Source organism: Hipposideros armiger, unplaced genomic scaffold (genome assembly GCF_001890085.2).
Source record: "Hipposideros armiger isolate ML-2016 unplaced genomic scaffold, ASM189008v1 scaffold_396, whole genome shotgun sequence".
Lineage (NCBI taxonomy): Eukaryota > Metazoa > Chordata > Mammalia > Chiroptera > Hipposideridae > Hipposideros > Hipposideros armiger.
In genome coordinates, this window is record NW_017731746.1 from 384,964 (window position 1) to 412,030 (window position 27,067).

The 27,067-nt window shown below is 50.0% G+C and overlaps 1 protein-coding gene across 1 annotated transcript; it reads right to left on the bottom strand.

The window, feature by feature from the left end:
• Positions 1-1,921: 1,921 nt before the first annotated feature.
• On the bottom strand, positions 1,922-21,818 carry OAF (out at first homolog). Its single transcript, XM_019663603.1, has 4 exons — positions 21,095-21,818; positions 7,003-7,137; positions 5,918-6,098; positions 1,922-4,285 (listed from the first exon to the last, which is right to left on the bottom strand). Exons 1-4 carry the CDS (start codon positions 21,353-21,355, stop codon positions 4,020-4,022), a joined length of 843 nt encoding a protein of 280 aa, XP_019519148.1. The 5' UTR covers positions 21,356-21,818; the 3' UTR covers positions 1,922-4,019.
• Positions 21,819-27,067: the final 5,249 nt, after the last annotated feature.

A 27,067-nucleotide genomic window follows, 5' to 3' on the forward strand; every position in this document is an offset into this window, starting at 1 on the left:
GGATATATATCCAAAGGAAATAAAATCATTATCTTAAAGAAATATCTGTACTATGTTCATAGCAGCATTATTCACAACAGCCAAGATATGGAAACAACCTGTCTGTTGATGGATGAATGGATAAAGAAAATGACATATATATACAATAAAATATTATTCATCCTTTTTGAAAAAAAGACTGTAACATAGAAATCCTGTCTGAATTTCCGGTTGCTGGCCTGCCCTACAGATTTCAGACTCAAGATTGAAATATCAGCTTTTGACTAAGCTGCCAGCCTGCCAGGATTTCGGACTTGCCAAACCCCAAAATCACATGAGCTAATTCCTTAAAATCTCTGTCTCTTTCCTGTTTCTCTGGAGAACCCCTACTTGTACAGCAGGAGTGTGTGTGTGTGTGTGTGTGTGTGTGTGTGTGTGTGTGTGTGAGTGAAACAGAACTGCATTTGGAGGGCAATTTGATGGTATCTACCAAATATGGCCATTGCAGTTTTCCATTTTTACCATTTCTCTATAGAATGCCTTGTAAAAGCAAGTCACAGTAAACAATTCAATTATGCATCAGTAGCCAAATGGCTAATAATCTGAGGTAGGCGGCAATTACACATTGGATGTCAGTGTCAGGGAAGACCTTAGAGGTGATCTGGCAAGGCCGTGTCTCTTAGTGGATGAGGAAACTGGGGACTTACATTGGGGGTGACCCACCCAGGACACATAGGGCTGGGAGTAGGCTGGCATCCACATTCCTCACATGCATTGTTCGTCCCAAGCTTTGCTTCTTGGAGTGGTCTTTGCCCTACTTTTTGTCAGACTGCTGGGCGGCCCCACCTCCCCACCTATCACTCCACAGGTCCTGTGAAGCCCCTGGGCAGAGGTGCCCCAACTGTGGGGCCCCACAGTTCTCCCACTTAAAACTTCCTTGGTTAACAACACTGTAGGGAAAGGAGCCTGAGGAAAACCTCCAGAAAGTACAGTAAGGCCCAGTCCAGGTTGGGGTGATCCTGTCGGGGGATGCATGGCACCACTTCTATTTCCTCTGGCTTGAAAAGGCACTGGTGAGCTCTGAACTCTTGGTGTCCCACTCAAGAGCCTCGCTTACCTTGGCAAAGGGGACCAATCAGGAGCCTGTTCCCTTCAACACTAGTCGCAGGGGAGCTTTGAGCACCTCCCCTTTGCCCCCTCCTCCCCAAGTACTCAGTGATTGCAGCCTGCACTCCACACCTCACACTGCTCCTCGTCCATGCCCCCCCCCCTTTCTGGTACTTGCACTGTGCTCTCTTAAGTTCCAGCTGGCCAATCTGATAAACCCATTTGGGTTAGTAGGTATGTATAGAGTAAGAAGGCTGGGGGCTGGATCCTAACTCTTCTAACTAGCTGTCTGACCTTGGGCAGAATCATTACAAGGAGCCAATGGAGCTAATTTATATGAAGGCACTTTGCAAACCCTAAAGTGCCAGGAAATGAAGACTCACTGTAGGTAGATTACCTCTCCCAGGTGTTTTCACATACCCGCAAAGGCCTTCGGAGGAAAGTAAAGCCTTATCTCAGTGTTTCTCAAATAGTTGACCACCTACAATACATTTCTTGAATAAGCTCCTGAGGGATTCTGCTGCATGATGAAATCCTGAAACTTGTTGGCAGTGAAGTGACTGTAATGATAGAATTGAGGCACTGGGATGGCACGGGGTTGGAGGTCAGGAGGGTTGTTTGGAAGGGTGACAGGTGAGGACTTCGCCTGTGTGTCGGGTCAGCCCCAAGTCTCAAGGGATCTTAATTCTCATCCCCATGCCCTGAGACCAAGAATGGGCCACAGGCAGGGTGGTTTTTAGTGACAGTGCCCAGAAGTCCCCTTACTGCAGGGAACAGACAGGCTTGGAGGTGCTAGGCACTCCCAAGGAAGATAAGAAAAACACTCCAAGTCTTGAAAACATTACTTTTAAAAAAAGCATTATTTTTGGCTATTTGGAAGTAAGGAAGGTATATGATTTGGGGACCCCACCCCCAATAATAAAGGCAGACACATAGGCTGGGAGGTGCCTTCTCCAAGTAACCTCCTCCCCCACCTGGAGGAGAAGGTGGGCCTTAGGACTGAGGCCCCATATTGGGCAGGAGGGGAAGGAGGATAAGGCCTGCGGAGGAATACCTTCCTCTCCTGTCCAACAGCATGACTGAAACTGATCCTTGTGAACAGGTTCAGGAAGAGGCATGCCCACCTGAAAAGGATGTCTCCCCACTGACCCCTAACTTGACCATAGCCAAGCAAGCCTGGCTCCCACCACAACCCTCTAGCCCGCACAGGTTCAAGGGGCAGCAGCCAGTTCTGGGAGTACTGGGGAGCAGAGTGAGGGAGACTGCTGTGCAAGCCCCTTTCCTTCTCTAAGGCCTTTGAGGGAAGATCTGACTCTCCCAGGCTCCTTTCCTAAGGAATTGGGTCCCCTATGGGACCCCTGAGACTTTCCAAGTCCCTGAAATACACAGTCCCCTCCACCTTGGCAAATTCTTATCATCCTTCAACCTCAACCCATGTTCTGTCTCATCCAGGAGATAAATTCAGCAATAACTTCAGCTTGTATACCCGTCTTTCTCCAGCATCTGGCCCAGCACTTCATATTGCAGCCTCTTTATATTGGAAGATACTTTTGAAGTGAAGAGGCCTTCAAGATGTCTGTTTTAGTTGTCTCAGGTTTATAGATGATGAAATGTCTTCTCTTTTCACTAATAGTAACGATATAATAATAGCTAACACAGTGAACACTCACTACGTACTGGGCACTGGACATGTATGATTTCACTTGAGTCTCACAATTTAGCTCATTTTATAGCTGAGAGCTGAAGCACAGAGTGATAAAGTAACTTGACCCAAGATTGCACAGCAAATAAAAAATAAGGTCTGGGTTTGAACCCTGGAAATCTGGTTCCGGAGTTTTCACCTTATCTCTTGACTGAATATATCTCTTGCTGTCTACTACTGTCTGGCTTGCTCATCTATGTATGTCTCCTTTTCTTAAGTGCAGAAGTTTTGTCTTATCCTTCCCTAGTAACATCCCCCCACCCACATCCTCTCCCCACTACATAGTGGCTGAGCAGCACACAATAGGTGCTCTAGAAGTTGTCCCAAGGTCACCAATAGAGTATGGAACACTTCTCCTAACACCAGGTGACAGCACTGGCCAAAAGTTCTCTGAGAACTCCACATCTAGAGCTGTCGGTCAAGTAAAAATTTAAACTTTTATTTCTGGTAGAAATGATAAATACTTTGCATTAAAAAATCTGAAATTCAAGTTTTCCTCATACTTCATGCTCCTTCCCTGCCAGAACCCTACAAACATTTCTGTTTAGAGGAGGAAATGTGGTGCCTGCTCTCACGGTCAAGTCCAGGTCTGGGGAAAGGCACAGGCGGTCTGGGGAAAGGCACAGGCAGTCTGTCTCAGAGCTGGAAGGTCCCCAACCTACCCCAGTGCAGTCCTCGGAGGCCAGTCCTCGGAGAAGAAGACATTGTGATCTGGTGTAGGGGCTGTGACATTGGTCCCAACAACCCCCTCTCTGGGGCAATGATCCCCTCCTTGTTGGGCAGTCGAAAGTACAGAGGGGCCAGCTCCTTCCAGATGGCCTACAGGGTAGGGTGGTTGTGTGTGGGGAGGTGGGTATAACAGGCAAAGACGCCTTTTAGGGTCTAAACCTTCGAAGAGTTAAACAGGAGAATCTCAGGCCATGACATTTTGCTGGCTTGAAAAAGAGCACTTCGTGGGGGAGGGGAAGGGTGCAATGTGTAGCACCCTTTCTCCTCTCTGTCCTCAAGGAAGGCACAGGGTGAGCGTGGGAGCTGCTTTCGTGAGTTAACCCCTGCCGTGCCACAGCCCTTTTCACAGTCACGAGTGATGGGGCCAGAAGCTCCAGGATTAAGGGAAGGGGAGGGAAGGGAAATAAGGCCACAGTGTGGGCTGCCACTCCACTGAGTGGCTGGGGGATGAGTGGTGAGCCCATGGCAGCCTCCTGGGGCCCACCCCCACACCCTAGCCTGGCTAGGGGTCCTCATCCCAGAGACACAGCTGCCTCTGGGGCACGTAGAAGTTGAAGCTGTAGCTCTTCTGGCAGCTGCGGATGCCACATTTGTAGGGCGCTGGCCGGTCACGGCTGTGGCAGTACTTGAGCATGCAGGGGTACCAGGCCAAGCTCAGGCCATAGTGGCAGACGCAGGGCTTCCCTCGGTCCCCCACATGCCTGCAGGGAGGCAGCAAAGACTGTTCTGTGTCCTTGGGCAGAGCCTCAAACACGGAGCTGTCCACACCTGCGGGAGAGAGCAAAGGTCAAGGAGGGGAACGGTGGTTGTGGGTGGTGGGGGCGGAGATCCCCGAGCCAGGGGGCAGGGCCGTTCCCTGCATGGCCTCTTCAGGCATCCCATCACTGCTACGAGCGAAGTCCTCTCATCCCTGTCTTACAGATGAGAAAACCAGCCAAGTGAAGTTTAACAATCTGGCTGAGGTCACACAGTAAGTCGTGGAGTCAGGGCTGGAACCCAAGTCTGTCTGACTTGAAAGCCTTCACTCAGTCATGCTGCCACCCTACACTTAAAAACATCAATATACTGGATTGCGATAGAATATAGGCAGGGGGAGAAGGAGGAGGAAATCAAGGGAAGCTTCTTAAAGGAGACGATAGCTGAGTAGGGCCAGGCAGGGAAGGGCTAGCACAAATGCGATGGGGAGTCAGGATGGCCAGGTTGTGGGTTAGACAGGAGTGTGCACATGAGGAGTGCTGGAGGAGATGGCAGGGCCCTGAGCCCTGGCTCGGCTCCGTGGTCACAGAAGGGAGCAGCCTCTGGGGGACAGTGTCAGGCTTGTACCTTAGTTTGGGGTACAGCCCAAACCAGGGTATGTGTGGGGTATAAGGAGGGGTATGTGTGTAGAAGGTGTGATCACAGCTCTGTTGGGCATTTCTAAATCCAGTGCAGCCCTGGAAGGGGCAGGCAGTTCTCTAGTGCCCAGCTGGGCGGAGGGACCAGGGACCTTACCGTATTTGCCGGCGTATAAGACGACTGGGCGTATAAGACGACCCCCTAACATTTCCACTCAAAATACAGAGTTTGTTATATACTCGCCGTATAAGACTACCCCCTCTTCCACACACCTTCCACACACCAAATAAAAGGTAAAACAATATCAGATTTGATTTCAACATTTTAATTTATAATGAACGGTATGTGGAATGAAGTGGGCGGGCATCGGGAGGCCACTATGGCACGGGGCAAGCACTATGGGCAGTCTATCTGAAGTGTACCTGGCGTATAAGACGACCCCCCCCACTTGGAGGCATATTTTTCAGCGCCAAAAAATCGTCTTATACACCGGCAAATACGGTAAGTTGGAATGGTGACATCTTCCTGTCCCTTCTACACAGAGAACCTGCGGACAGCCCTGGGAAAACTACTAGGAGATGGACCAGAGGTGAGGTCACACAGGCCAGAAAGGCAAGGATTATGCAGAGATGGGAGGAGGACTTGAGGATCTTGGGGGAGAGATGTGGGCACCAGAGAAGGTGTGAAAGAGGAGTGACTTTCTAAGAGGTGGCAGCAGAGGTGGGCAGGTAGAAATGGGTATCTTTAGGCTTCACCCAAGTCCTGGTGCCTGTGCGCCCCTCACATGACAGAAGGTCCCATCTGTGTTCTCACTAAGGTCAGAGATAAGGTGGGAATTGCCTGGGAATCTCTCTCCACAGGGCCCAGCAGTCAGAGTTTGTGTGTGTCCCTTCCCAGAACGGGTCCCTTTCACCTGGCTGACTCCTCTCACTGAAGAGCCACACAGGCATCACTTCCCGAATCAATCCCAGCCTGGTTTAGAGGTCCCTCCCCTGAACTGCCACATCTCATTGTTGTATTCGATCATATTTGATATGACACAGCAGTAGGCAGCATCCCCCTGACCTTGCTCCAGCCAGAAACGGACGTCCTCCTGGCGGGTGTAGATGGCATCCACAGCCTCAGCACACACGTTGTGGAGATGGGGGCTCAGCAGGCCCCCCTGGCTGAAGTTGACGGCGATGTCCATGTGCAGGTGCTCCAGGCCCCGCACCTCCTCGGCCTGACGCACTGCCCGTGGGTTTTTCTGTGTGGAGGAGAAAAGCCACTGCCACACAGTCTCAGAATGCTCTGACCCTTTCCCCCTGATCACTTAGGGTCAGACAAGCCCAGGCTGGTTGCCTTTAGAACCTTGGGTCCACCTGCAGGGTGGCAGTCAAAGGGTGCCCAGCCCCCACTCCAACTGGCAGAGAAACTGATACCAGAGGGTAGTCAAGCCTTTTCAGCTGGCCACTGAGCTGTCCTCTGCAGCCTGATGGAGAATTCTGACATGTTGCTGGGAAGTGGTGTTGAAGGTGGGCAGGCCAGGCAAGCTGTCCCAGGGTAAATGACCCCTGGGGTCCCCCACTTTCCAGCATTCAGGGAACTGAATCTCTCTGGAAGGGGCAGGCACAGGGGAAGGGCCTAGGCCAGCCCTGCTGGACAGTTTAGGGAACTTAGATGAGGCAGGGAAGAGACCCAGGGTCCAGGAAGGGAGTCGGGGCAGGTCAACAGGCTAACACTTTACATATATCATCTCATTTAATTCTTACTATAACCATTTCTCACTAAGAAAATAGAGGCTTTTAAGGTGACGTAACTTGTCCATTGTCAGCCAGATAATGAGGTAGGTACTGGGTCTGAAGGCAGATCCAACTTCAGAGTCCAAGCTCCTAGCCTCCATCATAAATGGGAAGGAGCTGAGAGTAGGGGACTGGAGGAATATGGGAGCTGGGGGTTCAGTCCAGATTAGAGACCTAGGGCTATGGGGTCAGAGTTGGCCTGGAGCAAAATCAGGGCATTCAGGACTACAGGGTGAGAGTGGGGTGCCAGGGATGAGGGCTAAGGTGGGTCAGGTGCTGGGTGGGAGGCTGAGGGTGGGGTATGCCTAGGCTTGGGGCCAGGCTGGCTGCAGTGGTGGGGGCCAAGGCAGGCCTGGAGCAGGCACTCACCTGTCGAAGCTTGGCCATGGCCTCACTGGGGATGATTTCATTGTGGTGCAGCCGGGTGACAAAGCAGAGGGCCTGGAACTGACTCTGACCCTTCTCCAGCTCTCCCAGGATCAGGGCCCGGAAGATCTTCACATACTGATGGAAAAGGGCAAAAGGATGGGGACCAGCTGGAGGGGAGTGGGGCCTCCCCACTAGCCCACCCAGCACAGCTCAGGCCCTGGAGAGGACACGTGTCTGGACACTGCCCTGCAACAGTCTAGGAATTTTTAACTTTCCCATTTTAACCCATGTTCTTAAAAGAAAGAACACACCCCAGATGTTCCAAAGCCTCCTGGAAAATTCACATATTGAACTGGTAGAAAACTTTCCAAAACAGAACGATTCAAAAGTATAGAATTTCACTTTGAAGAGACTAGCGCTTGGTTCATTCACAGCTGATGCTTCCTTCTGGTGGCACCCCAGTGTCACTCTGATCAGGCTGGGTCAGGATCACCAGGGCCTCGTGGGGGAGGGGCTGCCCCCTTTACAAGGACAGATTCCAGAGTTTCTCTTGCTGACATTCGTACTTAGTGTTCTCAGCAAACGCCTAGAAATGAGGGCTCCTCCAAATGCCTCCCATGCTTCTAATCAGCCAGGCTCCTGGCCCCCATCTCAGACGGAGGTTGTGGGGGTAGGATGGGGTTAAGGGCAGATGCAGCACAAGCTGGCCGCAGCTGTTGCTGCCTTCTGGCCTGAGGAAGCTAGGATGGCTCACCTTCCCCTTCCCTCTCCCCTTCCCCTTTCCTCACGGGGTTACTAATGGCATTACCAGCAGGCCAAGGGCTCCTTCCTGTTACTGACTCACTGCGTGAATAGGGAGGCTGGAGAGGGGCCATGGGCTGGGTCCCCTTTCCAATCTGGCTGCTGGAACGCTGTGCTCTGACCCACCTACACCTGAGGCGCCCCTCTGCTCTCACCTATCTCTGTGCCTTGCCTAATGGCTCCCAGTGAGAGGTTAGTAGGCCCCAGTCAGACCTGCCTGCCTAGGAGGTACCCTGGTCACAATGACAGTTCTCTTCTAGGAACCCCAACGGCCCTGCAGTGGCACTAAGAGTATAAAGCCCTGTGTATGGGGCTTTCACTTTACACGTCTTTCACTGTATATGCCCTGGCCTCATACAGTGCATATTCAGTGAGATTCCCTGTTCAGTGATGCTCACTGTACGCCTGCCAGAGTGTAAGCGCTCTGAGAACAGGGTCTAGGGTCCCCCCTGGGTTCCCAGTACAGGCAGGGTCCATGGTTCCACCCCAACTCCGCAATATATTAGCTGGCACCCAGGCCTATCTCCCAGTTTCTCTAAGCCTCATTTGTAAAATGGGGACGATAACGCATTTACCTGACAGGGTTGTGGTGGGGACTAAATGAGTTAGTGTGGAGGGCACAGAAGAATGCTTGCCCAGAGTAAGTACTAGCTGTGGTGATTATCATCATTGCAGATGATCAGCAAATGTCACAGGCAATCTGAATAAATGAGTGCTGCCACTCCACAAATCCCCGTGCACTTCTGAAGTCCTTTGACTTTACAAGGATGTTTCTTTTACTTCCTTTTACTGCAAATGAGCTCTGGAACAATGAAGTGTGGGAGTGTATGGGGTGATTTTCCACCAGTAGTGCAGAAAGGGAAACTGAGGCCCAGCTGGTGAGAAAGGTTCCTTATGATCCCAGACTTGTGGGAAAGGTGAATCAGAGTTTGAATTAATCCCAGCTCCTCTCAACAGGAAATCCATTCTCGGGCCCCAACTGCTTGGCCATCCAATCTTCCAATTCCCTCGGGTTGACTGACGGGAGACTGGAGGCTGGTATATGCGTGTATTTTCCACTCTGGGCTCAATTCCTGCCCGTTGAGACTTGATACCAGACTTCCTTTCCTAGGGTATTTTCAGCAGTGACCCTTCAAAAGAACTCTATCTGGAATAGTCACAGCATCTTCTCCAATACCACAGGCACGTGCAACATCCTGCAGTCTGAGGGCTGCTGAGTGGTTTCAGTGCTTGGGGACATCACCTGCCCACCATTAACAGAAAGCATTTATTTGAATTCTTGAACCAGAGGATGAAAGAAATCTGAGTTTCCCCCCTGCATCTATATTAAATAACAATGTCAATACCAACAACAAAATGCTACCAAAATGGGAACATGACTGGGAGTGAAGACAGGGAATAGAGATTTCACATTGAGGAGATTTCACATAGATTTCCTCTGTAGTTCCTATTTATCTGTGTAGAACAAAGATTTATTGAAGTTTATAACTGGGACAAGTCATCGTTACTATGAGTCAAAAAGGATATACTGTGCCATTTGAAATCTTTACAACAACAGGAGGTGGGAACTATGATTACTACCGAATCTGGAAAGGGTAACTTGTTCAAGGTCATGGGACTAAGGGGAAACGTAGCCGGAATTTTAACCCAGGAAGTCTGACTCCAAAGTCTGAGCTCTCTTAACCACAGTGCACAATTGCCTCCTATATCAACTAGTCCAATTTCCTTGATGCCCAGCTAAAGACACTGAAACTCAGGCCCGGAGAGGAAGTGCAGTCTGCCCTTGGCCACACAAGCTTATGAGTGGCAGAGCCAGGATGAGATCTCTTTTCCAGCTGTGCCCATCCATCCAGTGATGGTCTGTGAGTCCTCTCTAGACCTACCCAGGGAGTGTGGCAGTTCCTACTCATGGTTCCGCATGACTAATGAACAACAGCATTTGCCACAAATATCAGAGTATGATGAGGCAGGATGCCCTTCTAACCTGCCTGTCCGCCTGTCCTTCCCACAGCCTCTTTAAACCCTGAATTGTCCAGCCTTTTTAGTCCTGTTTCTCCAGAAAACCATATTCCACTTGCTGACCCTTTGGCCCCACCCTCCTGATAGGTGCCCCTACTACCTTCTACTCCCTACACCTCAGACTCATTACTAAGGTTCAAGGTCCCTTTCCCTCCAGCACAGAGGGAAGAGCAAGGGGAGAGGCCCTGTTGTTTCAGGGAACTTCTGGCCAGATTCTAATCCCAGGTCAGAAGGAAGCCTGAGTTTCATGCTTCCTCCTCACTGTAGAATCCCCTGGGATGATTTACGCATATGTGGCCTACTGCCCAAGACAGATGGCATAGCTGGGGAAAAGCCCAAGGCCGGGGCCTGGAGGCAGGTTCCTCATACCCAGGACTAAGGCTAGGGTTCCTAAGATGGGAGGTTTCTATAAGGCTCCTTCTCCCAAAAGCTCTCAGAACCTGCAGCCCACCAGGAGCAGGCCACCAGGAAGATGTAGAGCAGAGTACCAGGGATGAAACCTGGGCCATGCAGAGGGTGTGGCAAGTGGGTCATGGAGAGAGAGAGAGAGAACATCTGCTAAAGTCCCCTGTGGTTTTTCGTAAGGAGCAGAGTAGGCATGTCCTAGGAGAGCACAATAGTTAGAATAAAGGCTCTGGAGTCAGTACTACCTGCACTTAAACCCTCGTTTTTCTGACACAAGCCATGTAACCTTGGGGGATTTATTTAATCTCTCTGCACCTTAGTTTCTACATCTATGAAATGATTAAAACTAACAGTACCTACCTCAAGGGATTATTGTGAGGAAAAACTGAGTGAAAGGTTTCAGAAGATAGTGGGTTGACCTCTTTAATTTTCCCTATTATTATTTCAGCTCCTGGCCTTGTTCCAACTGTGATCTATTCCAGACCTGCAGAGGCAGGAATCAAGATTTTTGTCTTACAGATACACCTGAGACTCACAGAGGTCAGATGACTGCTGTGGGGCTTGCAAGTAATCAGCACATCAGTAGGGAGCATTGACTGGCATTACCTGGGGCAAGGACTTCACAGCCACCAGGCTGGGCAGAGGTTGGGCAAGACCAAGGCAAAGGCCCTTGTCTTCTAAAGGCTCAAGAGGAGCCTGATATCCTACAGCTAAAGTCAGTGCATTATGATAGGCCTAGGGTTGAAGTTTATGCTATGTTCTATGCGGCAAAGGATGGATGAAGGAATGTATGTTGTCCCTTTAATGATGGGGCTTGAAGTGGGGGAGGAAGGGAAGACTTCCCAGAGTAAGGGACATTTTGGTGGTCCTTAACAGTCAAAGGATGGGGCTTTCTAGCAAAGAGAGAGACATTTACAGAAGACAGGGAGGTGTGAGGGTCTCAATGCCCCCACCCAAACCATCCCTCCATTCTACTATCGTCTGATTTGCCTAATGTCCTTCAAAAGCTCCTTTTGTCGTCTCCAAAAAGTGTACCCCCCAGAGGCTGGCATCCAGATATTTGCAGACAGTTCCTCTTGTACTCCCTGAGCACTGAACCAAAAAGCTGGCGGTTCCCAGAATGAGTGATGCCATGTACCTTTCCATGAGCTGATTCCTCTGCCAGGGATAGCCTGTCCCCATCTGCCTACCATGCTTTAGGACTCGTTCAAATGCATCATCTCTGCCTATCCTCCCAACGCTGCCCTTACCAACACTCCAGCACAGTCGGCCAGGCCCAACCTCTGACCGCTACAGCACCAGTCCCACTGTGTTTGCAATGATCACTTTACTTGTCTTTCCTTCCAGACTCAACTACTTGAGGCTGGGATAGTATCTTATTTTCAGTGTATCCCTACCTAAGAACACAGCAGGTGCTCAGGAAGTATCTGATAATAAATGAGTGAACAAACAAGAGCATGGAAGGGTTCTGAGAAAAGTGATGGGATGTATATGGGATGGCCGGAGGGGTGTAGGGGAAGGCAGTGAGTGATCGAAGGAAGAGGCTGGCAGGAGGGGCAGGGCACAGGATCTGCAAGCCCTACCAAGGAGTGTGAGTTTCATCTGACAGATCAGTGGAAGTCATTGGTGAGTTTTGAGCCTGGATGTGACATGAACAGATCTGTGGTTTAGAACTAAATCAGGCCACTGTGCACCTGATTAAAATGCCTCAGCAGAGGGCCTCTGTCCTCATGTGGCATCTTCTGCCTGGGAAGTCATCCAGGCCCCTGGTTCAAAGGCAGCAACTAGCCCTTACTTATGCAGTATTTTCAGGGTCTGGCACAGAGCTGGAGTTCAACACTTATTAGCAGAGTGAATGAACAAATGCTCTGGGGCCTCCATCAACCCGCTTGCCCAACAAGAAGACGGCTTTCTCCTTGGGCTTTCTTATAGCTGGACTCCTGCAGGATGCTAGTCCTAGAACTGCTATTTTGGCCTCTAGAAAGTTGAGAGGATCATTTAGTTTGATTCAGTGAGGTTGCAGCAGGAGATGTGACCTTCAGAAGTCACACAGCTGTAGAGGCAGGACCAGAAGCCCCGCTCTCCTCTCAGTCCATGAACTTTATGCTCTTCCAAGCTCGCTCCTTAGCCCTTGTCCAGATATTCTGCCCTTCTCTGTGTCCATTCCCTGCCATGTTTTTTTGTTTGTTTGCTTGTTTGTTTATTTTTGAGATCCACTGTATCTCACAGAGAAAAGGCTGCTTTGGCTCATCTGTGCTCCAGGTGAACACCTGAGACTGTAGAAAGCTGCTTTTGCACTTTGACAACAGACATTCTGTGCCAGGCCCTTGCTGCAGCCTACCTGGGGAATAGCCCAGATAAAGCTTAATATTGAGGACAGGAAGCAAGACTACAGACAGAGCCTGCTGGAGCTCTGATGGTTGTGGAGCAGTCACACTAACCAACTGCCAACTTCCAGGCTTAGATGAGACTAGACAGAGGGAAACAAACTTCTCTTTTGCTTCAGCCATTGGTGGGGTTTTATGTTACTTGCAGCCAAGTCAAATCTTAACTGATACATATAGACATACATCTGCTTTCCCCAGTCACAGGCCGCATGTTCATGATCTTTGCTGTTTCTCAATCTCTTTCACATGCAGTTGCTCCGAGTCTCTCACCAGCAGCACCGAGGCTCCTCCAATGCCTTCTCCCGCCTCAGGCTCACACTGAGGCCTAGTTGCGTATTCCCACTCTCCCGCACACATGGTTGCTCACATGAGCACATTTCCTCCCTCACAGTCTCTCCTGTGGATCCTCCACCTCACCCCTTTCTCTCAAGGGTCACATGCCCCATCTCTCACAGATAGTCTCCCAAACCTGTTATCCCTCAGTCTCCCACACTCTCTCATTGAATTCCCCCAGTCTCATAGACATCGTCTCATGCTCCATCTCCCACCCTTTCTCGCCACAGCTTAACCACCTCCTCACACATGATGTCACATGCTCCTTCCTTTAGTCGCATACACCCTCCTATGTGGCATCTCTGGCAATACCGCTTCATACACATCCTCTCATATGTTCATCACCTCAGCTGCAGCCGAGCAGAGCTCTTCTCCTTCTCGACCCCTTCATGCCCTCCCGCTCCCTGCAGTCTTCCCCATCACCAGCTCCCAGCTTCCTACCCACTCTGTAATTACAGCCTTTCTCCAGAAAGCCCATTCTGGGTAGGGGTGGTGAGGCGTTCCTCTCTCAGACCTGCTGCCCACCCAGCCTTCCACCACAAGGGAACTGAAAACCAAGGGGGCCAGGATGGCAGCACTGTCATCAATGTCCCTACCCCAGCCCACAATGTACCACAGCCCAGATTGTACAACCTAGGCTGGAAGCCACCTCTCCGGGGTTCTCATGACGCAGCTTGTCCCCCAGCCACTCTGAAATTCCTCTTTGCTCTTGGACGGCTGGCACTCTCCCCTGGGACTCTCCTCTGCCATCTTTGTCTCCTTCTCATCACACCAGAGCAAGCGATTCTGAGGCCATTCTAAATACGTATTCCTCTGCTCCTGGTTGGGGCCGCTGTATGACTAGAAAAGGGGCCAGCTCCATTGCGCTGGGGAGGCACAGGGTCGGCCTGGAGAGCCAGCCAGGAATCAGTGCCCTTCTAGCCCCATGCTGGCTGTCATGTGGCAGACACAGGAGCGCCTTGGCGGCTCTGCCCAGTCTCCTTGAGCAGGAACAGAGGTAGATGGAGTCAACTCAAAGCTAGCCAAGCCCAACCCGAGGCTGGTGCCCAGGAACTTGGGCCACCCCCATTACGAGGTGTCTGCACGCCCTCAGCATTGGGCTCAGGACAGAAACTTCTTGTTACAGGGCATTAGTACAATCCCCAGCCTGAAGCAGTGCCCCTGCCCCCATACCCCCACCCCCAGCTCTTAGTGCTCTGTCAGCTAAATCCCAAATGTCTCCACTGTCCTGATTGCCCCTGGAACAATGTGAGGCTTTATATGGGTCATCTGCGCCCCACTGTCCTGCTGACTCAGGGCTCCTAAAACGGGGCTCATGCCTCCCTCTCACTCAGATTCCCAGCCCCGACGCCTCCCTTGACCCCTGCCCTTCAGAATCCCCAGTGGCAGCTGCTTAAACACTTGCCAGCTTAAAGGACGGAAGCTCCTAACCATGCTTTGATTCCTAGAGCATAAAAAAAGGAGCTGAAACAATCTGCTTAATAGGGCAAGGAAAGAAAGTGGGGGAGGAAGGCCCTACCCGGGACCTGGTTGGCACTGTTATTTCACTTTTTACAGGCTGACATTGGCTTTTGCTTTGCAAAAAGGCCTCTTATTCACTTTTCACAATAAACCTGGAAGTACCATACTATTGTCCCTGTTGTGTTCATGTCATGTCTGAGCCTGGGGCTCAGAGAGGTTAAGTCACTTGTCAAGTCATACAGCTGGTAAAGAGCAGAAAAAGGTACACAGTGAGCTCAGGAGTATCCATGAGATCTTTTAAAAGTGGTCCCCTCCTCCCTTCCCCCCTTCTCTCTAGAGGCCACAGAAGGAAGGAGGAAGCGAGGAAAGTCTCAGGCACAAAGGTGCTAAGGAGTCAGTACGTTTGTGATGAAGGGACCCAGCCCAAGTCTGTACAGAGGAACGTTTCTCTGTGGATTTGTTCCTGTGCACCAAGGCTTTTTTCAGCTCCCCTCTTCCCTGTTCCTTCCCCTGTTTAGGGCTCTTCAGCCTTCTGGAAGCAGCCTCCACCAATGCCATAGTACACACAGTCAACTGGGATACAGTAGAAGGATCCGTGGGCCCTAATCCTGATTGTTAGCTACTAGATCTTGTCAAAGCCACTTCATAGCGCTGAGCCTCAGTATGTACATCTGCAAAATGAAGGCAATATCCCCTTGATGATACAGTGGTGAGGATCAAATAAGGCCAAGTGTGTGACAGCAAGTAACAGTGCGTGATGTGAGTGGCTACTCAATGCGTGAGATCCAGATACACATAATTCTTACCTCAAGGCTGGACCTTCTGTCTTCCTGTGGAAGGAGTCTGTCCTGAGCTTTTTTTTCTTCCTTCTTCTTCTCCTCCTCCTCCCCTTCCTCTTTTTCCACCAGCACCACCACCACCTCTCTGTAGCTTGGGAAGCCCACTAGGGAATCCCACTTCTACCTCTCCCGACCTCCTTTCCAGCTGCCCATTCATTTGTTCCCAGGTGGCAGTTTTCACAGCCTGATCGGGATCTTTTGCCAGGACTCCCGCTGGACATAGGCATTCAGGGGTGGGAGATGCTTGCCAAGCTCCAGGGAGCACATCTGAACCTTTGGGCAGGGCTTCTGATCTGTGAGAGTGGAAGAATTCCTCATACATGGCACAGAGGCTGCTCTTAGACCCAAAGGCCCCATGAAAATGATGCGGGTCATTCTTCTCGTTGGCTTCTCATAAACTCCTGAGAGGAAATGCTCCCGGCTCTGAAAAGGTTAGGCCTCTCTCAAAAGTGCCTGTACTGTCTTCTGTTCCCCCAAAAAGATGCTCTATCTATCACAGTGCTCTATGCCAAATTGTGGGGACCTAACAGACAAGGTAGGGGGAGACTGGGCCCTAAAAGCTTCTCCTGTCTCATGTCCCTGTGATGTGATACCCTATTAGAACAGCCTCAGGCTGCAATGTGGCCATCTGCACATTCCACATCTTTACAAACTATAGGACTATATCTCACAGCCGTGCAGCTTCCTATGTTGCTCTGCAGAACAGGAGCCTCCAAGACAGGGAGCTCTTCGTGCTATACCTTCCTCCGGCTCCCAACTCACCCATCAATGCCCAGGGCAAGGCTCAAGTTCCAATCTCCTTGGATCCTTCAGCACGACCTTGAGCTGACCATATTGCCATATGGTTCCCCTTATCTTGGCTCCAGCCCGGGGCCCTCACAATCACCACATTTTTGGAGTCTGTGGCCCCTTCCTCCCTGGTCTCATTGCATCCACCACACTGAAGCAGTTGCACATGACTTTCTCTTATCTTTCAGCCCCACCCTCCCCATCAGGTCAACACCAAACTATGCCTGGAACATGACTCATCACCTCCCCCAGCTTTTGGACACTCAGACTGGGGGACAAAGGGGAAAGAGAACTTGCACAAGGACAGCAGCTTGGGGGAGGGGGACCAAGAAGACTGTCATATAAAAAGCCAGGTTAGAGACTGGGGATGGTGACATGCCTGCTATTAGATATGCCCAGTGAGTATGTACATGTGGGTATAATTACATATATAGGATTTGCATTAGAAAGAAGAGCGCTGCCCATTGAGTGTGTACTACGAATTGGAGTTCTGTCCTGAGGGTATGTAGAATTAGGCCTAAAGTCTATATGCTGTTTAAACACATTAGGGTTATTGTTGGTAGAATGATAGGCTTCAATAGGTGACTCACTTTGGGATCTACTTTCATTTGACAGTCTAACCTGGTTGTTCTTCCAAGTCCCTTCTTTTTTCCTGGAGCAGCTATGCCAAGTTCCCAAACTTCACTGCCCATTGGAATCACCAGGGCCTCTAAAAAAAAAAAAAAATACTGCTGCTTGGCTCCTATCCTCAGACATTCTGAGTTAATTGGTATGGACAGCAGCCCAGGCACTGGGATTTTCCAAGCTCCCCAGGTGATTCTAATGTGCAGCAAAGTTTGAGAGCCACTGAGCTATGGCTTGTCTTTTAGAGCCACAGCTCAATCTGCCTTACGGTTAGCAGTCTTTAGGCAAGACATGCAGTAATGCACAATGGCCATTTGATAGCTCCAAGCTACTTGTGGTGTTTGTAATCCTCACCTGGGCTCCAGGCTATGTGTCCTGCAGCAGGCCAATTACTGTTACTGCTTCACCAGCTTCAGGTCCAGTGTGGCAGTGTGGGGAGTGCCAGACCCTGATCTTGGCAGAGGCAAACAGAGAGAGTGGGGGGTGGGGCATAGAGAGGAGGCTGAGTATGGAGGTAAGATCGGCCAGACACAAGGCTGTGGTGCACCCAGTACAAGGGGCTAAATGCCACACTGGGTAGAATGGCAGGACAAAGATGATTGCTCCATGCTAAGGGGCTGGCCAGCAATTCTGGAGTTTGATGATTAGTTTTATGTGTCAACTTGAGCACGTTAAGGGATGCCTAGAGAGCCGGTAAAACATTATTTCTGGGTGTATCTGTGAGGGTGTCTCCCGAAGAGACATTTGAATCCGTAGATTGAGTAAACATCACCCTCACTAATGTGGGTGGGCATCATCCAATCCATTGAGGGTGTGAATAGAACAAAAAGGTAGAGAAAGGGTAAATTTGCTCTCTGCTGGAGCTGGGACATCCATCTTCTCCTGCCCTCAGACACTGGTGCACCTGGTTCTCAGGACTTCGACTGGAACTACACCAACAGTTTTCCTGGGTTTCCAGCTTGCAGATGGCAGGTAGTGGGACTTCTCAGCCTCCATAATTATGGGAGTCAATTCCTCATGTTACCTCTATTTCTATATATCTACATATGTTTGTGTGTTTGTTTCTATATGTGTTTCTATTGTTTCTGTTTTTCTGGTGAACTCTAATAAATAGCACTTAAAAGAGAAGGTTAATGTGAGGGGACTTGAGCCTTCTCCAGGCTCAGTGCTGACTTGCTGTACAACTTTGGGTCCATCATTCAACCTCTTTGAGCCCAAGCTTAGCAGGGAGGGTCCATGATGAGATGTCATGTGAGCCACAATTATGAAAGTTAATGGCTTCTATTTCTTGAGCACTTAGCACAACAGCTTACACATAATGAGTATTTTGCATGCATTCCCATTTAGTTCTTACAATAACCATGGGATTGGTACTATTATTAACCCCATGTTTCAAATGAAGAAACGAAGGCTTACAGAAGTCGAGCAAATTATTTGCCCAGGGTTAAACCAGGTCTGTCTCATTTCAGTCTGAACTGTCTCCCAAATGTGATAACATGGCAAATGTCACTATTCCCAAGCAGACCAGGGACTTTTCCCAAACTACCCCAAATGGATTTGGTACACGAAACAAAAGAAACGCTACATCCAGGCCTGAGGATTGAGCAGGCAACAAAATAAGGAGCTCCACCGCAGGAGGCTTTGGATTAGGTTGGGAATGATGGCTATTCCACCCGACCTGGGCATTCCCCAACTCTACCCTGCCCCGGGCTAACTGAGAAACACAGAGCTGGAGGGGCCTTGGAGAGCTGGTTCTCTTTCTGTGCCTTCCACTCCCAATTCCCGCCCTTGCTGATGAAATTGGAGATGCCAGGGGCGGGTGTGAAACACCAGCTTGTGGGTCAGAGGCTAACCTGAAAAGCAGACTTCAGAAATCTGGGTGGAGGTTTGAACTGCTGTGGGAATTAAAACAGGGCTCTTGCAATCAGCAACAAACGGAGTCTCTAACTGGGCAGTCAGCCCTCAGACTATACTCTCAGCCCTAATTCGCACTGCCACCTGAGCTCTCCCCTCACCTTGTCATCAGGGTAGTGTAATAAAATATTTCGTCTTGCAGCTAGGCTCTGTAAAAGCTTAGCTCTACCTGTTGCCTCTTTCACTGATGTCCTAGCCACAGCCTTGGCTGCTGGAGAGGTCCCAGTGATGCTGGAGTCTCTCGCCAGGATTCCAACGCATAGAAAAATGGGCAGTAGGCAGAAAGGTGGGAGGTTCCGCCTAGCCAGAGACTTGCTTCAAGGGCAAAGGGCTTCAGTTAGAGGGGAAGATTAGATGACTGCCTCCTGAGAGATCCGGCCACTATTTGGATTTTCTGGGAAAAGAACACAGTTGATAAAATTTCCCTGGAGTTTAGGTGGGGAAGCAGGAGGTGTTGTGGCACCACCAGCTTCCGTCTCCTCACACACAAACTTACCTGGCCCTACCTGAATCTGAGAACCTAGCTGGGGCCTGCTGAGTAAGGAAGGGCCACAAAATCTTCCGATCCGTGACCACTCACCCTCCTCCCACCTCCCACATCTACCTATGAGGCATGACAATTAAGTTTGCAAACTCATCCTAGAAAAAGTGCTACATACCTCATTGCTGAATATCACTATGGTCACCTTCGAAGTACTCCCCTTGGGAAGCTATGCACTGATAACAGGGCCTAGTCCACCCTTCAGAGCAATTTTGGAACTCTTTTTCTGGAGTGGCCATCAGAGCTGTCATTAGATTACCCTTGATGTCCTGAATGTCATCAAAATGTCTTCCTTTCAATATTTCCTTTATCTTCAGGTAAAGAAAGAAGTCACTGGGGGCCAGATGAGGTGAGTGGGGAGGGTGTTCCAAGACAATGCCACATGAGCTGGTGCATTGTCGTGATGCAAGCGCCATGAATTACTGGCGAAAAGTTCAGGTCATCTAACTTTGTCACGCAGCCTTTCCAGCACTTCCAAATAGTAAACTTGGTTAACTGTCCAGTTGTTACAAATTCATAATGAGTAATCCCTCTGATATCAGAAAAGGTTAGCAACATTGTTGCAACAAGTTCAGGAACTTAATTGTCAGACCTTACATTTCCCATGTCAATGACAACTCAGTAGCCCTGGGACAGATCAACAGTCAAGCCCTCCCTCACTGTCCACTGGATCCCCGCCCCGCCCGCCCCCATTCTATCTATGGCAGTTTTGCTAGGTCCCTAGCTGCCTCCCCAAACTCTGCCCCCTCTCCTTTCAAACTCTAAGACTCTAAAATGGAGAAGAGAGATGTGGCTCAGGCAACAGTCCCCACAGCCCTGGCCTTCCCCAGCTACCCGGGTATGTAATCGGCTTCACCTCTCTATTCCCCCAGAGACAGAGCCTCACAGGGCCTCTTTAACAAGAGAGGGGCTGGTGGTATGGTGTAGAGGATCAAGAGACTCCGTTTGAGCACTTGCACGTCATCCACCCTCTTTTCCTCCAGGATTCCTGCTGCTGGGTCGCTGTCAGTCACTCACCACTCTTCCAGGCCCATTTGCTGATAAACCCCCAGCATCTCCACTCTCCACTCTCCTCCAACCTTGGGCTCCAGGTCCACCTTTTGGTTCCCTCCACAACATACACACACACACACACACACACACACACACACACACACACACACACACACACACTGAGTAGAGGCTGATCTCTGCTCCCCTCCCACAGTCTGAGCCAAAATGTGGAGGTTGGCCAGTCCTTCTTCCAGGTAGCATAAGGGTTGGCATTTCAGAGCATGGGGACCTCATCTGGGGCCTCTCCCCAGGTCCTCCTGCTGCAAGCTTCCCAGCTTTCCAGATCAGAAAGGAGAGGTATCATCTCCTCAGCTTGGGACAGACCAGAGACAATCAGCTCTGCTCAGCATCCCCTCCCCCCCAGCCCAGGAAAGTGAAATACTGTAGAAGGAAAGGTGGCTCACAGACTCCAAGATGTCAGAGCTGCAAAGCCTAGAGCCTCTTCATTGTTTTATAAAGAGGTGAGCAAAGAGGCCCAGAGAAGGAAAGGCAATTGCCCTAGATCACACAGCGAGAACCCGGATCTCTGATCCCTAGCCCTGTATTTTTTCTTAAAGAGCAAACATAAATTACTCCACGAGGAAGTCAGGGTCGTTAATATTGGCTTTTGAAGGAGAGTCTGCACCTGGAGGCCCTGGGAGAGCTGGAAGAGGAAGTGAGGAAAGGGCTGGTCAGGGATGCAGCCTGGGCACCCAGAGCACAGGGGCGAAAGGCTGGAAGGCGGACACCGAGGGGACAAGCAAAGGAGTTCGTCGGAGAGAATGATGGGGCTGGGGCTGGGCGCTGGGGAGAGGAGCCAAGTGTTGTACAGAAGAGCCCAGAGTGACCATGGGTAAGTTGCGTCCTTCTCCTGGCCTCAGTCTACTGTCTGCAGGCCTCAGCACTCAGGCTCGAAGGTCCCACCCTGGAAAGTGAGGGTGCCTCACCTTCTTGAAGTCGGCGGTGAAGGAGACGAGGGTGCCGTCGGGCTTGCGCAGCTCCAGGCTGATGCTGTCGTTGTCGCTGTCCGCCTGCAGGCTCTCCTCTGTCACCTGGCCGTCGTGCAGCCGTACGCGGACCCTCAGCTCTGCGGGCGCACCCGCCCCCGCGCCCACGCCGCGCGGCGCCCCCAGCAGCTGCACCAGCAGAGGCAGCAGCAACAGCGCTCGGGACGCCGTGGGGACCCCGTGGCAGCCGGGCAGGCGCATCGCCCTCTGCGGCCCCGGCACGCCGCGTGCGGGCGGGGAGAGGCGCTGCCAAACTTTGCTCGAAGTTAGTGGTTAGTTGGGGGCGCCCAGGAGCGGCTCCCGGGAGGCTCAGCCGCTGGTCGCCCGCAAAGTGGCGTGGACGCACGTGAGCTGCGCTCCGCGTAGTGCCCCCAGCTGCCCTGAGGCGGACACGGCGTTCCCGGGGCTCCAGAGGCCCCCGACTCCGGCGCTGAGACTCTGTTTTGCACTTTTCATTCAATCCCACCCCCCCGTCACTTCCTTCAGAAAACAGAAACCACCCGGACCTGCCTTAAAGAGACCGCGCACCTCTCGGCCCTTAAAGGGCCCGCAGCGGCTCCCCCGCACTCCTGCGACAGCCAGGGGATCCGGGCGGGGAGAGGGGACCGCTGCACAGCGGCTTTGTGGGAAAAGGGCTTACTCAATATCCCTCCCTCCCTGCCGCGTCCCGTCAGCGACCGGGCTTTGTCAGGGGTTGGCTCTCCCAGCAAATCCCTTCCTCCCAGCAGGGGCGGGACGGGTCACTCTTACCCCGCCCCCCTTTTTTGGCTTGTTCTTGTGCCACGTGGATGAAATAATTGGGCTTGGTGTTTTAGGGGTTTTGTTTGGCCTTTTAGTTTCTCTGACAAAGCGGATTTCTAAAAAGCTTCTGCAAAATTAGACCTCACCTCTCACTCAGCCTTTTGACTGCCCTAGTCTGGGGAGGGGAGCTGAAATTGTTGCCTGCTTTGACATCCTTCACGTATGAGATCTTGGTTAAGTCAGGACACCTCTCTGGTTGCAGCCCTCGAAGCGCCCGCATTTTGTGAGCCCTTTGTGCAGTACAGTCTCCCTGTCTTCCCGCATTCATGGCCTTTCCTCACTCCTGCCCACCTCTTCAGATCCCCATTTTCTCTCCCCATTCTCAGTAATAGGCTGAGCAAATCCAGGGAAATGTTAGATTCCAGGCCGTTCGGGAGACTATCCAAGGACTCAGGACTCAGGACACTGGAGCTTGATCATCATGGGCTCTCCAAAAGCCCCAAGAAAATAGGAGTGCCCTGTTATTCGCCCCAACAATGAACTGGATGAAGGCAGGGGTATCTGGATTCCTGCTTCCTCTGATTAGCTGTGTGCTGTGGGCACATTTTTAAAATTCTCTGGGCCTAAGTGTCACCCTGTGTATAGTGGCAGTTGCTGAGACCTATGGTGTCTTGCTAATCCCATGTAGGAGAAAGCCCCATGGGGATACTTGGAACCTCTTGTTCCCTGATGTCTATTTATCACTTCTGTTTAATCAAGGTCCCCCTATTGTTTTCTGAGATCTCAATTGCAGATAGGTGAATATTCTCCTCTGTGCTGCAGCCTCCTTCCCTTCTAGATCTTCCCCAGCACAGTTCTGATCAGTACCAAAGATGACAACAAGCACCCAGGCATGCAGGGTACAAGCACCCAGGCATGCAGGGTACAAGCACCCAGGCATGCAGGACAACAATAGCAGAGCCAGACTCCCATGAACTGCAGGGTCAGGGCTGGGCCAAAATTTGCCTCCTACTACAAACCCAGAGCTCTTCCTACTAAACTCTGCTGCTTAAGGTTTGGACTGAAAGGGATTCAAGGGATCATCTAACTCAGTGTTTTTTGAATTTGCTTTACCCAAAGAATCACCTGGGTGCTTGTTAAAAACACACACCTGGTCCCTAAATCTAGCCAATCAGACTCCCTAGGGGAAAAAAATGAAAATTTGCATTTTTTTAACAAAGGCCCAGTGATGCTTGATATAAGGGGTTGATAGTTGTTACTTGACAGAGGGTTAAGCATAGAGAGTCTAAAACAAATAGCATCTTTCCTTGAGAACCATCCTGGCCCCTAAGGAGTTTATCTTCACATCAGGGAGATAAGTAGGCTGTCAGAGAATAATGGATTAGCACAAAGCAGTCTTTGCTCCCAGAGGGCCTCCTACTCTGAGCTAGCAGGACTGAAGAAGAGAGATGCCCAGGATCTCAAAACTGGCTTCTTGTCTAACAGGATACCCATGGCAATCCAGCTTTAAAGTTAGGTCTTCCCAATGTGAGTTAGCCCACACAGTCTTCAGGGCCTTACCCACATTCCCTAACTTCCCTGTTTCAGGTTCTGTCCCCCATCCATCATCAGCTCTGCCTCCAGTCATATTTCCATGTCCCTTCTCCTTTATTCACCCCAATGAGATCTCAGAGGAAGGGAGCAAATCATCCTATGTGCCTGATTTCTATTGTAGTTCAGGTCTCTGAGGTTGTCTCTGTTTCTATTCAAATTCTGGGTTTGTGAACAAGGATAGAAGACCTCCCATCTTTTTCCACCACCTCATTCCCCATTATCAACTTCCTTTTTTAGTTCAACCATAGATTAAACTATGTTTTCTTTTAAGATAGAAAATTTGAAGTTTTACTCCATTATGTGAGCCTTACCTCTGTCCTTATTCCTTTCTTTTGATTTTACCTGACGAGCTCTTCATGATCCAGAATAAAACTTGAATTTCTCAGGAAGACTTTCTCAGCTACTGACTGATGTACAGCTCTCCTCAGTACTGCTGCTCTCTCCCACCTCTGGACTCTAACAATAACAATTATTATAGCAGCTACCATTCATTGTATCTTATTATGTCCGAGTTCTGGGCCAAGCACTTTATATGTATCATCTTTTTAAAACTTTCATGGCAACCCTCCAAAGTAGGTCCCATTCTTAGCATCTTTACTGACTAGGAAACCTAGGCTTAGAAAGGTTAAGGAATGTACCCAAGGTGATACAAGGAGGAGGGCCAGCAGGGACTCAAACACAAGTCCACCCGACTACAAAGCTCTTGCTTTTAACCGTAGTAGCATCTGCCTCCTATAGCCCTTGCTTTCTCCCAGCCCCATTTGGCACACATCCTGTACTATCTTCTCCTGTAATCTAATGGTTTCATGTGTGGCGATTTTGTACCTCAGTGAAGCTGTCAGTTCAAACAGGCCAGCCCCATGCTGGGAACACAGAGTGCTTCCCTTAAACTATCCAGGCATAGAAGCATCCATTCATCTTTAAATGTAAAGGCCCTGAGAGGAAGAGCTCTTACAAGCCTAATTACCCTGACTACAACCAAATGACCCTCATTGTCAGAACATTCTTTATGTCTAATCCCAAACCCTCTGCCATACCATATACCAGTTTCCAGTTTCCTTTCCTTTCTGATCTCTAGTCCTAGGAAAGCAGTTGTGAGTAGGTGGTTCAAAAGGCACCAAGACCTCAATCCTGGAGCTTGGACACTCACGAGCTGTGTGATTAAGTGAGCCTGTTTCCCATCTGTAAAATGGGCACATAAATGCTTATCTCCCTGGGTTGTTTTGAAAATTAAATGAAATACTGAATACAAAACACTTCACAGCATGTTTGGCACATAGCAGAAGCCCAGTAAATGGTAGCTATTATTATTTAATACTATTTACTTTTTCCCATTGTATGAAATATTGAATCCTTGTGTGATCTACACATACGCCTCTCCTCCTGTGGCCCACCTTCCACACACACATACACACATACTCCTTCAGGAACACTTTTTATTCTTTTTAGGTCTTCCAGTTTTATGCTGCTTGATACCTCCAAACCTAGGAAGTGGGCAGGCAAACCTTGGGAGGCACCTCTTGTTTGCTTTTTGGTCTTAGTGTGTCTCGAGTTGGCAGGAAGAGAAATGCTACACCATCCCCCAATCTGTGACCAAGAAAACAGGTGCTGACAGAGTCCTGTGGAAGGTGGGAAGGGAAACTGAGTCAGCAAACTCTATCAGGAGATGGGGAGAATATGATAGGGATCTTGTCTTACTTAGCACAGTGGAAAGATTTTTCCTTTCAGTTTCTTTCCATGGCTGGCATTTGGCTTGGTTTCTGTTATAGCCCTCTGTTACTGGGCCTCGCAGATAAGGCTGGCTACTTGTTCTTTGACTCTGAGGGAGCTAAGGGTGGGTGGGGGTGCTGTGCTCTGCCTCTCAAGGCCAACTGCAAAGCTCCAGTCACATCACTGCCCAAGCAGAAGTGCAAATTAGTTTTACAGCATCACACAATTACTCAGTTACACAAATCCAAGGGTGTGGAGGGCAAGGGGACTGGAGGGGCAATGGGTCTGGATAGAGGGTGGAACAGAAAGAGAGTCTTGGACAGCTGGGTGAGCAGCCATTCTCCCCAGACAGAAAACCAGGCTGAGGGGAAGTTTAGATGGATTTGGGTTAAATCAATGACTTTTAGGAAGGAAAAGGAAGCCTGGATGATCACAATTATAAGGGAAGTTATATCTCAGATCATTTTCAGGCCCTGTGCCTCTTGAAGTTTTCAAGCACAACCATCTCCTCTCCATGCTAATTCTTCTAGGAGACCTTTCCTGCTCCCCTGCCTAGACATTCCATTCATTCTATCATTCATTCATTCATTCATTCATTCATTCATCTAGAGTCAGACACTGTATTATAGATGCTGTGGGTACAGCAGTGGAACAAAGCAGATGTAGCAATTCCTTATCTTGAGATGAAATTTACAGCTGCAGAGGGAGTAAGCATGAAAAAAAAAGTGCAAAAGCAAATACTTAAATTACAATTGTTGTAACTGGTACCATGTAGAATTAGAGGAGTCTCGCTAGCCTAGTCCAGGAGGGCTTGGAAGGCAGCAATGTCCAGGCTGACTTAAAAGATGAATCAGGATTGATCAGCAAAGATGATGTCCCAGGTAAAAGGAACAGCTCGTGTAAGCAGCCTGAGTCTGGTGGGCTCCCAGGGAACTTTGCTAACTACCTGAGGCATGATGTAGGAGGAGAGCTGCTTGAAATAGCGCAGGAGAATTTGGCAGGGGCCAAGTAATGCAGGGCCTTGCAGGCAATGTTAAGATGTGGGTTTTGTTTGGTTTTGTTATCCTAAGAGCAATGGGCAGTCACTGAAGTATTATGTAAGAGAGTGGCATAATCAGACTTGTATTTTAAAAAGATCACTCTGGAAGTAGATTGCAGCAGTCTATATGAGAAATAATGGTGGCCTGGATGATGGTGATGACTGTGGGAATATAGAAAGGGGTTGGACTTCAGCTGTGTTTTGGAAGTAGAATTTGGAAGTAGGATTTAATGTTTCTTTGGACTTGGGGGTGAGTGAGAGGGAGTGGTCAAGGACAATTCCCTGGTTTTGGCTTTGGCAATTGGATGGCACTATGAATTGAGATTGGGAAGCCTGGGGGAGAAGCCCTTACATTTTTGGTAGCTCTTTATGTACTTTTCACCCTTTGCCTTTTGCTACAACGATTTCACAGCATTTGTGTTTGAACCAGAAGGTACAAAAGAACGAAGGACAGCTAAGTGGCACTACTCAGACTAAAAGTTTACTATTCTGAAGGCAGGCCTACCTTCCTTCTGTGACACCACATGGGGCTTTCTTTTCATCACTGTGGGTGGGGTATACTGGATCTGGCCCATATTTTTATCCACCTCAAGCCCAGCATAGCACCGTGTACACAGAGGATACTTATTAATGAGGTTTTCTATAGCTCTGTGTACCTGGCACTGTGCTGTGGGAGAGAGAATCTGAGGCGTGCTCCCTACTCTTAAGAATCTTATTGGGGGCCGGCCGAGTGGCGTGATGGTTAAGAACTCGCTTGGGATGCCAGAGGGCCCCGGTTCGGATCCCACATATGAGGGCCAGTGACACTGCCCTCCAGAGCTAAAATGCTG

Coding starts and splice junctions, on each gene's coding strand:
- OAF (XM_019663603.1), bottom strand. CDS start 21,355: ATGCGCCTGCCCGGCTGCCACGGGGTCCCCACGGCGTCCCGAGCGCTG. Junction 7,138..21,094: donor TCACCGCCGACTTCAAGAAG/GTGAGGCACCCT, acceptor CTTTTCCATCAG/TATGTGAAGATCTTCCGGGC. Junction 4,286..5,917: donor CCGTTTCTGGCTGGAGCAAG/GTCAGGGGGATG, acceptor TCTCTCCCGCAG/GTGTGGACAGCTCCGTGTTT.